A 14624-nucleotide genomic window follows, 5' to 3' on the forward strand; every position below is an offset into this window, starting at 1 on the left:
TTTTAAAACACAAATCCCATAAAACTAGGTGTGAGATATTTCAGTTAGGTTCACTCTTCCTAGGATTTGTTGGGCTTTAATCCCAACTTTTGGCAAAATTCAACTGAGATATCAGGAACTAAACATAAAACTGCTACTCAAACAAGACAAGGTGGTTTCCCAGAAACTGCTAGCATGAACAGCAGAATTTCCTAAGAAATTAACTTGTGGTCTTGATTAGTTTCCTCACAAATATATGAATTGTTTCACATAAAAATGAAAACACCGTCCTTTGTTCTCTGCTGTATTATACAAATTGCTCTTAGCATGGCACTGGTAATCCTCATTTTTAAGACACTGGTCTAAAGCATCACAGCTGCCAGAGAAGGGAAAAAAGATGACTTGGTATTCTGTGTGTATTTTCCTTGACCACAGGACTGATGGGAGACAGCTTTGGCCATCTATGTAGTTGAGGGCAGCACTAGATTGTTTTATACCATGCCTCATAAATTCTACACGGGTTTTTTTAAAGGTTTAAGTGAATATCTGGATATATTTTACCATGATTTTTCCTCTAGGGGCATCCATTATACGGGTGGTGGGGAGGGAACAGGACAGGAGGTTGGAAAGCAGGAGACACCCTTCAAAACCAGCTTTATAAGGAGTTTTTTCTTTCTAGGAGGATCATTCATAAAAGAACCTGAGCTCCCCTATTTATAAGAAACTGTAGCTGGTGATCAGTTCTTAATGCTACTTAGGATATATTATCAAGATGGAAATTTCTTTCAAAACCTGTGATTTACTGAAAAATAAACTGGTTTTATATTTTTCTTTAATTTTAAAAAGTTGAACGGTTGATAGAAATTTGGTATCCTAATAATTACCTGTGGCAGGGCCACAACTGTAAACACAGAAATGCACACTTATATTCTTGAAAGAGGAGCTCAAAGACCTTATTCATTTGGCAATTCAGTCCTTAGTGAAATGAACACTGTGTTAGGGTTTCATTACTATTTTTATGGAGAAAGGAAACAGCTAATGTTTTCAGAGTGGGACATGGTGAAGATGCTTGCAGATAACAAAGACCACATTGTTCAGCTCCCCCTTGTATCAGAGCCATGGCTAGTGAAAGAAATGGAGCTCCTGTCAAGGAAATTGTTACAGGTCCCTCAGTAAGCACTAGTCAAACCCACTACGGACTGAGGGCCAATTCTGCATATACCACTGCTACCAGCTACCTCCGCCTTTGTGCGGAGTTGTACCAAATAGCTGCAGCAGGCCCAAGAACCTGACAAAATACCACCAAAGCAGCAATCCAAAACTAATAAACTATCAATTACAAATGTTCTGTGATGTAGGTTGCTGTTACTGACCACACTGGAAAACTGCAGAAATGGAGTCCGAGTTCTTTGGGCTCACTTACTACTACCCAGCAATTCAGTGGCACGCTGGAATGATACTCATACACACAAGACCAGTCTTCTTAAAAATTCCCACATTCCCAATTCAATAGAATCATTCCTAAAGAGAATACGATGCATAATTTTACAGAAAATAGCTGTTTAGGGAAAGCTATTGAAACTCTAGTTAGGATATTAGCTTTCTAAATTTATCTGGAAAGCTCTATATGATTGTTGTTGACATATTTTATTTTTAATGCACAAAAAAATATTTTTCCTTACATGGTTTTCCATTGAATTTATCCAGTTTATATTCATTTCTCAAGAGTATTATTGGTATCATTAATTTAAATGATTAAAGAGTGAGAAAAAAAGATATACAGAACAGGGGATCATAAATTACTTTCTATCCTAAACAAAGGGAAAATACTTGGTAAAATAGAGCCAATACATTTATTTTTTTAACACCAGAAGATCTGGGTCATATGTGGCACACTGAGGCAATTCTTTTCATGGAGGGGAGGGATTTTAACTCAAAGAGAAAAAAGAATAATTCTTTAACCTTAAAGAAACATGCTGATTTCTCTTTCAATAGCTTTGCTGTACAGAAACTGCTTTCCCTAAAATGAAGCCTTTCTGAAATCACTGGGAAGGTAATTCCTTCTAATAAGGGACTATCCCTGGATGACAGTATGTTATGTCATGCTGTGGCTGATGTAACTAGGTAGAGGCTTGTCACTTCACTGCAGTGCTCCACTAGAATTTCTTTTACTTAAAATGAAAAAAAAAAACCAAAAAACAAAAAAACAAAAACCATCAGGGTTTTTGTTTTGTTTTGTTTTAATTCTTCAAAACAGTCATGGTTCATATTAACATAAACCAAAAGAGAGCTGTGTCAATATGTTTCTGGTACAGTCATTAGAAAGAGATAAGAGCCTCCAGACTGGTTCATGAATCATGAAGATTATACACCTTTATTGATCGCTTGCCTCTCATAAAGCATTACATGTCCTCCAGTCACTTCAGACACATTAAATTTTGTCTACTTTGGTATTTGATTTTGGAAATAATTACAGAAAGATCTAGGCTTGATTTTAAAAAATGAACTACAGCCTACATTTATTCCTCATGTCTTGTTCCTAAAGTTCACAATCTTGCTACTAAAATTGCATTTCTTAGTTTGAATCAACAAATTTTCAGATTTTAGGCACTGGCTATCAGTATTAATCTGTTCATCGATGAGCAGTCAAAAGACATGCAATACATAACATAATGTTTTCTGTCTCTGTAGTTTCTTTTCCAGAAACTGTTTCAAATCCTATACATTTGAAATATCTTAATTTAACTTCTAAGTCAGTATACTGAGTGTCTGATCAAAAATTGTTGGATATTATAATATAAAAAAGTCTTATATCAATAAGATTTATTTCTAGGTAAAACACCTCAAGGAATGACAAACACCTGTTTTGTCAATTATTGTACTTCCCAAGGCAATGCGATTATTTCCAACATTACACATGCTTTTAAACTGTGGTAAAGCAATTTTTGCTCTTGTGAATTTACCTACACAGCAGTTAATACGGTCAGCAGTCATTTAAAATTCTATTCTGCAGTATGAAATGGATCTAGAGAATAACGCATCCAAAAGGAATGTAAGAGAAGGTTTAGCACATTGGAAATTGAAGCTGATGCACACAGGTAACAGATTAAAAACTTATTTGTTCAGGTAAACTGCATTTAGTCAAAACTAATTTTTAAATTTCATTCAAATAATATATTTTAGATTATTGAATTCACTAAGCAGGTTTGAATTACAACTATACTGTATCCTTTTGTAAAAAAAAAATCTGTAAAAAGCATTGAGAGTTCCACTCTTTAAGTTTACACATCTGATCCTGCTTAAATTGTTATGACAATCTTTTGTTTACAAAGGAAATCTTTGAAGACCTAATATTTTACCAATTAGATACAGATGAGATTAGTGCCGTAACTTCAAAAGAAAACAAACTCCAAGCACATTGCTGCCCCAACCATTTCCCTGTGTGGAGCTGAGGTTGTCACAAGGGGCTCGGGAGGGGCAGGAAGCCTCCATAACAGCACTCGGAGAACAGATTGAAGAAGCTCGATTGCCTTTTTCTCTTGCCATCAAAAGAAAACTCAGGGGTGACATAGTTAAGATTTATAAGTAAAATGTTGATACAAGCAAACGGAGATATTTTTTTTTCAAAGAGAGAGATTAACACATGTTGCGCTTCACAGCAAGTGTCCCGCAGTGATGGGTACTCTGCACTGGCTGGCATTTTTCCTGCCACGCTGTTTTCCTTCCCAGCTTTCCCTTCATGCTTTCTCCCTTTGAACGCTGTCTTTACATAGCCTACAGGGTTGAAAGCCCATATCTTTTTCTGGAAAATAAAAGGCTCCTGTGTTTTTTAACCTGCACAGCTTTAGACACATCCTTCTTTTAATTTTCTCTAACCATAGATAACTCATGAATAGCTTTCAGCTAGATTCCCAGCTGTCTCTTTTAGCCACTAATGATGAAGTTACTTGCAGTGCAATTGTCAGTCCAAAATGTATTGAACATCACTGCTCTCCTGCAACTCCAGGACAGAAAATAGTACTGTCTTGTTCTAAAAGCAACACACTGCAAGGGAAAGAGTTAAAACCTTGCAATTTTCCTTTTTGCACTGTAAACAGCCCTACAGTTCAAGCAGCCAACATGGATTTGCACTCTTAAGATTCCAAGCTTAATTTAAGTTTATCCTTCTTTCCTCTACCTGTTTTCTCCACCTGCCAACTAGGAGGAAGAGTGGGTGTACAAAATAACATCAAGTAGCTGTCAGAGCAGATCATTTTATCCCCTTCCCATTACCTCTTGTGGGCACAAAAAAGTGTACCATGACATTTCTCCATATTTTTTTTCATGTTTCTCATCATTTTAGAGGTTTGTTTAAGTTGCCAAACCCAATCATTCTATAAAGTGAACTTATACCTAACAAATCCAAGGCAAATTATTTTTATGGTGTTACAAATTAATTACTTCCTACAAAAGTGTTAACCGGAACATTCTTATAATTCATAAGTTTTGCTTGCCAAGCATGTGTGTATAAGTATACTACGAATTACCTCAAGTCAGGAAGTAGCTATTATAAATATTATATATATTACAAATGCCTTAAGTAAGAAAAAAGAATATTCTACTCTGCAAGACGGTAGATCTCTCTGAGGCAACTTAGACCAAAAAACAACTTAGTGATCACAAGCTGCGGCATCTACAATAATAAATTACCAAAATCACAATTGTCATATTCAGTTTCATGAAGCAACTGTCTAAAATATGCTGTGTTTGTTAATATTAGATCTGTAATCTTAATTGAACCTATTTTATTGAAAATGTCAATATATCTATATATATTTTAATAGCCAGGCAGGAGAATAAAATTACATTTTTTCCTCCAGCCAAACAAATCAAGACATTTGAAATAACTTCATACGTTTTTTGATTTCTGGATTCAAATATATATCACGACAGAGATTCAAGTTCTTTAATTTTATATTCGAGCCTGGGGTATTTTGGGTAATGATTTAAATCTTGCTACCCATGTTTTGTTCTAACACAAAGGAGGCAGTACACCAGTCTTTGCTGATAATAGTTATAGTAGTGGACCAAAATGTTGCTGCTGCTGAAACTGTAAACTGAGTCTTAGGTAGTTGTTATTAAATACATTGGTACTCTCTTCAAAAGTAGATTACAATCAAAATAAACCATCTGCATTTTTCCTGAAGGGAAGTATTAGCAATCTGTTAACATATGATAAAGTCCAGCCTCACTTCAAATAATTTTTATGTATCTAAACAAAACTTTGAGATAAGAAGAAATAAAGAATGCAAATAGACTGCATGGGTATATACCATTTACTTCGAAAAAGTAAATTTGTGAGAATGTTAAACATGTCAGCTGTAAACAGCCAGCCTTTTGATTAATGACCCTGCAGCAAACTATATGCTCAGCTCATTTAGCATCTCATGAGAATGTAATTTGCTTCCATTCTTTGCAGAAGTTTAAAAACTTATTTCCATTAATTCCTTTTTCATATAAACTGAAATTATTTGATATTATCCCTTTTTCTGTCACTTGACAAAAAATTGAAAAAGAGAAAACTTCATTTGTTGAAGTTCACATATTCACTTGCAGCTCAGTCTTGTTTTAAAGTAAACATCTGCCGCGCACTGTTCTTGTCTTTTCTGAATTCATTTCCTTATGTAAGCTGGGTGCAAAGAAAAGTGTCTGCAGACATGATGTTGCAGGATCATGACAGTTTAACATACTAATGACAGCATGCTAACAATGCAGTTTGTTTATGTCACTGACATTAATAAAGTATCTCAACTGAAAAACACACAGCTGTTAAACATTTCCATGTTTTGCTTTGTGGTTCTATGGGTTATTCCTGTAGATATTTAAAGCTACTCAGGAAGGGGGCAACCTCACAAAACTAGATCAAAGTCCAATTGCTCTACTTACTTTATGCAGTCCAAATCCTGACTTTCGAAAGCATGACCAGAAACAAAGTCATACTCAATTCAAATACCATTCTTTCTAAATTAATAACTCTGTGAAAAAGCATATTACTGAAAATTTTATTTTTCATTATGCTTTTGAAAATAAGGTATTAATCCTCAAAGGACTGTGAATGCTTAACAACATAATGAGCCAAAAAAGCAGGAGTGCTCCTTCTGACACAATTATTCTGCTCTTCATGCATGGGTACACATATATTTATGCTTTAGTACTTAAATTTAGCATTCATACTTTACAGAAACAATAAAAACTGAGATACACATTGAGATAGATAACTCTAAATAGTAGCTTTCTTGATAACCTAACAGATGCCAAAAATGAGGAAAGATTTACACCAGAGATTATGAAAATGCGGGATCATTTGAGAATAATAAAAGTAAATGGTGGGAAATGTTAACAGCAACAGCTGTGAAAAGAAATTATGGAAGATTAAAAGTATAGAAGAGACCAACAACAGTAAAAACAGTTAAAATTTGAATTGTTTCACAAGGGAGATTTTTTAATTATGGTTTCTGGAGATATTTGAGCAATAACTGCAAAAACAGTGAGGTATAGATATTTTTAATTATTTCAGTATCCTAAGATCCAACTAATACTGTAAAATCACATCAAAAAAAATTACAGCAGATCACAGGACTGTATGAACCATGTTGACTTTAAGGTCTGTAATGACTTTTTTACACTATGCACAGAGTAGTAATCACAAGCATACTTAGTGGTGATGGCAGGTGCAGAGATAGATACCAACATAGCACAGTAGATTTGCATCAAAACTCTGTTTTGCTCAAGAAAGTTCTAGACAACTAGAAGTAGGTATTTTGTGGTTTATTATTTATTTCACATTTATGGGATGCATATTTGTATTACTGCCATAGACACTGGTATCCAGAGCTGGACACAGCTGAAATGTTGGGAGACAGAGGAAAGAAAGGGTAAAGGGCTGAACATGTCCACAGAGTGAATAGTTCAATACTGTGGCATATACATCTCCTTTAACTATCCACAGTGAATCCTGCTCTGCTACCAGAAGCACCAACAGGTAATAGTTGCAACATGGCAGAACAGTGATCACATCAAGACCAAGCTACAGAGACACATGGCAGAAAGCACGGTATTAGTACAGTGCTGAAATACACATTATGCAGAAGCATCTGGATAGAAAAGCAAAACAAAGTATGCCTGTCCACTGAATAACATCCCAAAAGGCTAAATTCCAAACGACATCAGCAATTTTAGTGTGCTGCCAAAACTTTTCAGTATGACAACAGGCATTGTATTCTATTGGGATTTTAAGTTACTGCTCATGATGTCTCTCAGCCTTATCTGATACTACCAACCCTATGAAACAGGGCTCCCAGTTCACCCCTTTGAACTCTGGAAAAGTTCCTTTTCCAAAAGTACAATATTCCAACTCAAGGCTCATCTACTCAGACAAACACCAGAAGACTTACAGTCATTCATGCAGGAAGTTCGTTAATAAACTACAGGCAAAATCTGGAATTATTTTATTATAATTATAATTAATAATGTAATATGATGATTATGGTTTGGCTGAGAACGAACAGGCCAGCCTAAGCTAGTCTGAGATAACTGCCAAGTCTTCTGCACATGTAACAGATGGTGGAAGCCTTTTAAAGACTCCCTGTGCTCAAGAACTCTGTGTAATGGGGGCTCGGATTCAATGCAATCACAAAGTAGCTGAAGCGGGTCATGATAAAAGCACACTAAGCAGGATAAGCTACCTTTAAAGTTTTGGGTTTCATCTGAACAAAAGGAGAAGAAAGAAGAATAGTGTGTTCAAGGGATGTGAGGGGAAAGTGACTGTACAACTCATGTTGACTGTTGACTGATGAAAGTGAAACTGTGGTTTTTGATACAGTGCACTAAATTCAGCAGGTAACAGGGTGTGGACGGACAATGGTGGAACTCATTGGAGCTATATACCCTTCTAAATGGGCTTGTTTAAACTTCCCTAACAGGGTGGTTTGGAAACGTTGCAACTTACTTTTCAATAAACCTTATTCTTCCCAAGAACATAATTCATTTTGTGTGCTTACGTCTAATCTCTTTTGGCTCATCTTACTTTGAAAAGAGTTTTGAACTCCAAGAATGTTCCTCAAATACACCCTCTAAGAGTCCCAGAGGCAAATGCTAGAGTGTAGAGGAGGGAGACAGAACAATAAATGAAAAGTAATGTCATACCACTGAGAACTCTCTCAGCCACATCCCAGGTTACACCCGCTGCAGAGAATCTATCTTCCTCTCTAATTCATTTCTTATGGTATCTGAAGCAAGGTAAATTCCAAGGATTAGGCATTTATAGACAAAGAAAAGAGTCCACATTAGAAAAAAAAAAAATCAAAATAAGAATGATACAACCACTGACATCTGATGCTGCCAGTGTACCTTCAGCCTTTCACTGAACCATTACAGTTCTTTCCCTGTAACAAGCAAATATGCTGTGTTCCTTTCTGCAACAATGTGCTTTCCAGAGCAGTATGCAAACTACACTTAAGCCTTGTCTTTCGTTGCATTCATGAATTTAACATTTTATTAATTGGTTTCAAAGAGCAATTTAATATTATTTGGACGAGCTCTCTCAGGCTAGGTTTCCACATGGAGATCCTTCAATCCTTTGTTTATAGGAAAGAAGTGGAGATGCAGGTGCTATCTGAAACCAATTTAGAGTGGAATCAAACTGGGACCTGACTGTCTTTTTACACCAGTTCCATGCCCTTAATTTCAATTAATTATTCCTGATTTATCCATGAAATGAGAATCAGTCTGAAAATATACATTTGCCAGAAATGTCATTACCCTTAAGATACCATCAGCCCACCTATCTGAAAAATAGCGTACTGACAGCTCACAAAAAAAAAAAAAAAAAAAAAAAAAAAAAAAAAAAAAAAAAAAAGTTTTAAAATATAAGCAGAAGCTGTAATTTAGGTTGTCAGAGAAAACCTAAGTTCAGTTTTGATGAAGAACATGGGGCTGCTGTCAGCAAACGTTGCCATCTCTAGTGATGGACAGAATACTGAAACTTCTCTCCTGCCTGCTAATGTAACTCAGATATTTGCAGCATATAATTTATTTCCTGCCTTCACAGAGATGCCAGCAGAGCCCTTTACAACAGAAAGGCCAGGGTAAATCATCTGATTATGAAAAAAGTTTATAATAATGATACCATAGAGAAAATGTATATGACCTTCATATATCTGCAGGGATGATAGAGAGAAGAATAATCCTCTTTCATGGAAGTTCATCACACCAGTGGCAAGGAATACCTTGAAGCCCTGACACAAACATTATTTTTTGTTCAGAGTAGAAAAAATAAGATCTAAAATTCTACGTGAGGTAAGATGAAATCTCAGGTACCCATGCTGTTGTAAAGGACCAAAACATATCCTGACAGACAAAGCAAGATTCTCAACAGTCTCTGTATTGCTTTTTCAACCTGATTTCATACCATAAATGTGACACATATTGTTGAAGATCATCATAAACATTTTTTTGTATGTATGTTTGACCTAAAACAGGGGGTTTGTGACACATTTTGGCAAGCCTGTGTTTTGTTATCATCAGAACTCATAAAAATACCTACCTTTTCCAATTCCTAAACAACTTTTTGCTGCTTCAAGGAATAGCATACACTTATGCACAAAAAAAAATAAATCTATGTCAACAAAACATGATTAAGGTCATAAAAATGAAGCACTGGGAGGTAAGAAAATGCCAGCATTGTCTGAACATCAATAATTGAAATCCCTCATGCCTGTGCATTATGATAAAGTTTTTGATTACATGATAGCATATAGTATGTTCCATGACACCCCATTTAGGGGGTCAAGCAGAGCACAGGAGTCCAGCTATCATTCTTTGTGTAAGGGAAAGAAGTCATTACAAAGTAAAATCTACTTCCCATCTGTAGGCTTTACACTCAAAAATTACTTGAGGTCTTGCTCATGCAGTTTGCAAATGCACAGTAAAGATGCAATATACTGAGATTTTAGTTGTTGAGATCAAATGAATCTTTCCTCAATACACACGAATTTAATTATTTTTAAAGCCTTGTATCTTGCATAAAATCAGTCAACTTTTCACTCAAGATCCAAAATAATCTCCTAACAAATATGAAGTCACTGCTCCACAACCTGACAAGCGATAGACTCAGAGATGAAAGACTCAGAAACAGCAGTGTAGTTTTTAGCACCACATTTTTAACCAGTCTGACATAGTTGTATAAACAAACCAAAACAGATTTATATACTGAGAAATGCTGGACAATCTCATTAATTGAGAACTGATGATAGCCTCCCTGTGGTTTCACATGCAAAACATGTAAGTACCTGCAGACTATGCAGAACAAATTAACACATACATTACTAAATAACACTTCAAAGCAAAACAAACACAAAGTGTATGAGTGGCATCTAGAGCTTGAGGAATACTAAGGAAAAAAATAAAGTTCCTTAATTTGGACCTCTTTTTTTTTTTCAGGGAAAATGTGCATGGTTTGAAACCTGGGTGTGAATATTGCATGGTGGGAAGAGCTCTAATAACTTCATTCCCAGGTGAAAAAAAGATATAGAGACATACAAAAACGTGGGTGCTAGTGACATTCTCTGTCTTTAATTACACGACTCCCAGCCTCTAAATTTTTCACCCTCTCTCCCACTTTAAGTTTAAGGTCCTTGTTTTCACATACAGAGTTCCACAAAAGTCCCTCCTGCTCACATCTCATTTCTCATTTTCTCCTTCTGTTACTGCCTGCGTTCCATCCAAATTATTTTCCTAAACGCCTACTGTACACTTTCTCTGGTCTTTGTATCACGTCAATGCTTGCGTTCCACAGAACTGAGCCATGTTCATTTGAATTGCTATCTAAAATAGTTTCTTTCTGCAAGGTCAACAAATGTTAATATGTAAGATAAAGCAAGCTTCTTTTGTAAGTAGCTGGTTTTCTAAATAAAATTTATCTTCTTTGTCCTGATGCATTGCATACACTGTTTGACTAATGCAGACTGACTTGTGTCACATATTTTCACCAGAAAACTGTGAAAAGTAAAAATTACATCATACCTAGGTTAATATCCTAGACCTTTTTCAATTTGCTGGGTTTGTAAAACCACAGCTACTTTGTGAACCTTTTTTCCCTTTTTTTCCTTAAAGGAAACTTGATTCTAAAAAGATGGGACTGAAAGCAACGCCCTAAAACTGAAGACTGCTGAATTTCACAGCTGCTCATTATCTCTATGACAGTCTGACCAAAACCTCAAACCTGACAGCTCTAATTTCTGCAAAAGTTGGATTATGAATTTTTTATTTCTCAGACATGGAAACAAGCCACCAATATGGATTTTCTCTAAGCTCAAGGAAAAGAAACAGGAAACACTTGCCTAACCTGCAGAAGTACTAGTGGGAGCGTATTTTTAGGCTCGCACCCATGTATACATGTATAGGGCAAGACAGTGTTGCTTCAGTTTTCACACTGCATAGACAAGGGGATATAACCCCACTTCTCTCTTCCCACTGCTCACAGGTACTGCCTTCTGCCTTTGCAGAGGGCAAAATGGGTTCTGGTTCCTGCCAAATCCAAATGCATGTCCTGACACACTTTGTCAGGCACACACAAGCTCTCTCTCCCTAGAGACCATGTGTATTCTCCCTACACCTATCAATTGACAAGGCAACCTGTAAATGTCATGCCCTGTTTCAGAGATTTAAGACTGCAAGTAAGGTCTGGCCTTCTTAATATTTTCTCTTACATCTTCAGCAATAAATTTTTCCTAAATTCCCTTCCCATGTGAGAAGTTTGCTTTTTCCCCACTCATGGTATTTGGTGTATAGTGTGCTCAGGAAGCTGGCAGCCTCACAAGTTTGCTTTCTTTCGCTATTCGTTACGAATAAAATGGTGATATATTAGCAGGTATGAAGGATGAAAATCTCAGATAGCTTTTTACTTAACAAAGCACTGTTACCTGTCGGCATCCACAGTCACATCATGAACCCCTCTCTGAATAACATCTCGAGAGGCAGCTAGGTCTGGTATTCGGTTCAGACTTCTTGTATATAGGTTGAGTCCTCCATCTGTCATGTACCTGAAAATAAATGTGTGGTCAATCAGTGGCAAATGCAGCCATCTGGCAGTGAAGTTTCACTCTAAAGTTAACAAACTGTGGAATTCAAACGTTTAAAGCACGGGTTGTCCTATTAGAATTTAGGCTTATACTAAATGTTCTCACTTTGTGTGCCCATTGCAGGGAGATCAGACATATCCCTATTTTCTAGGATCATTTGCCTTTTTATGTGATGGCTTACAGGCCAAATTGTTTTACCAAAATATATTTAGACTGAAGCCCTCAAGTATCTTAAAAAAATTTAAGTATGTTTTAAGTATAATTTAAGTACTGCAGTTTTGTCAAAGACTAGCACCAGATGCAAGAAGCATAACTCCAGTTAAAAAAGAAAAAAAAATAATCCATAGCATCCATCTGAATGGGAACAGAAATTGAGAATCCAAATAAGTAGTCCCTGCTGGGATGCAATTATTCAGACATGAAAGAGATATTCACCGAAGCCCTTATAATGACATTTAAGAATATGTTTCTATCTGTGTTCCTTTTGCTTGATTCCCACCACTTCACATTATAATGAATGACTAATGAATCGAACAGCGAGTATAGTGCTGCTTACTCACTAGAGAACCATTAAAAGTTTCTGAATTTCAAGCAGCAGCAATAATTTCTGGAATGCCTACCTACAGTTTTAGTTATCTCTATGAGAGCTCTTGGTGCTTATAACTCAGCAATACCACAAGACTGTCCTGCTCTCAAGATCTGCACATATTTTCTCAAAGGACTTTTCATTAAACTGTCTTCCCTTTTATTAGTCTCTTGTTTTTTACATTTCCATATCTCATAATTTTTGGTAACTTTAGCATAGTAACCTAGCACAGAGTTTGCACAAATTTACTTGTGAAGGACCATGCACATGTATGGCACTTAACAAAGAAGTATGCATATACATTAAAAATTTTGGTATACCTTAGGGAACCTACTCAAAGTAAAATTACAGGCTTACTGAAATAAGCGCAGTCCCAATTCTAGGATCATTACTAAAATGATTTACTGGAGTTCACTCCCTATTCAAATAATCTTTAACACGAGTTCTCCCTGAGCCATGAATGGTGGCACTCAAACCCACCTTTCAGTCAAAGCGTGTGTCCAAGTGCACAAGCATTTAACTTTAATAACTCTACACAGACTCCCAGGCACAAGCCAAGGCACACACACACCGCTGATGCTCCAGACGTTCTGTTGGCCCCCTCCCTGTGGTTCCTTCTGGGAGCTGATTTAATTGAAATCAACTGCCTCGGAGACCCTGCAGCTAATACAGCAGCCCTGGAGCAGGAGCCTCCAGCCCCGTAGTTCAGGGTGGGTGAACTCGTGCAGATTGTGAGAACAAAGCTACGGTGGTGTAGCCCTGTGCAGCTACAGTTGGAGACAGCATTTTGTCCTGGGAGTCCTGGATGAAGGCTTTCTAAAGTGCATTAAAACACAAAGGGTTGATTTGTTTGTTTTTAACTAAACTCTGAGGTATTTTACACACTGGTAAGATTTGGCCTGCAGTTCAGCAAGGGATTTCTAAAATATTGGTATCTGGAGTCTGCAGAAGGTAACTTCACATTTGTTTCCAAAGGTAAATTAACAGTCACACTTACACACTAGATTTATCCTTTTATTAAAGAAAAAATGTAGACTTTTTGACAGATTATTTAGGTAGGGGTGAATTATGCAGTAGGTTCCAAGGCTCTGGAACTGCATATTAAATTTAGCTGTGGTTTGAATGCAATCCAGACTATATGGATTTTTTCCTGTATAAGTAAGGCCTGAATGGAGAGACGTTAAAAGTGCAACAGGCCTTCTTCGCACAAATTTCTAATTACTGCTGCATTCCTATCCCCAAGTGTTTAAAGTAATTAAACTGATAATGGAAGAGGCATAAAGGAGATAAGACTTTATACGCCTCAGTAAATCCTGAAATTTCAGAGCTTATTAACTTGTTTTTAACAGTTACCACACCTAAAAATGTTAACTGAGCACATTGCAACTTACTGTCTGTTGAGTCATCCTTATTACAGATGCAAAGAAAAGTCACACAAGATGACTATATTCATCCTCTAATGTGATAAGCTAATTAATACAACTCATAGAGCACTGCAGAGGATTCCCTTATCTTTTTTTTTTTTTTTTTTTTTTTTAAATAAACCCATGCATCCATCAAAGGCAGCATTTATATTTCCTTTATGATAAAAGGTCTTCAGATATTAAAATACTACATTTTCCATATGTCTTTTCCTGTGCTGGCACACATGCATATGGTATCCTACTTGACAGCCACTAATGCTATACTGTGGACAAGCTTGTCAGCAGTGCTCCATTCACAGATCCCTGAGACAGTGCACCAGGGAGATATAGGAATATGCTTGCTTTAAAGTTACGATTTTTCTAGAGATCTATCTTTGGATCGTGCTTGAGGTGAGACACTACTCTAGAGAGAGCTTTGATCAGACTTACATTTGCCCTTAGGAACATATCATATCCAATTTCATCAGCCACCATTCTCTAATCATAGCTATACTTCAAACTAAAAGATTAGACTGA

At 36.4% G+C, this 14624-nt stretch overlaps 1 protein-coding gene across 4 annotated transcripts in view; it reads right to left on the reverse strand.

Moving 5' to 3' along the window:
• NAV3 (neuron navigator 3) overlaps positions 1 to 14624 on the reverse strand; it is a 267533-nt gene that overhangs the window by 94902 nt on the left and 158007 nt on the right. For all 4 annotated transcript variants that reach the window (XM_026867890.1, XM_026867891.1, XM_026867889.1 and 1 more), the window contains exon 12: positions 11940 to 12059. In XM_026867890.1, coding sequence (XP_026723691.1) covers positions 11940 to 12059 — 120 coding nt within the window. The remainder of the gene's footprint in view (positions 1 to 11939; positions 12060 to 14624) is intronic.

The sequence above is a fragment of the Athene cunicularia genome (genome assembly GCF_003259725.1).
Source record: "Athene cunicularia isolate RWA chromosome 1 unlocalized genomic scaffold, athCun1 chr1_part2, whole genome shotgun sequence".
Classification (NCBI taxonomy): Eukaryota; Metazoa; Chordata; class Aves; order Strigiformes; family Strigidae; genus Athene; species Athene cunicularia.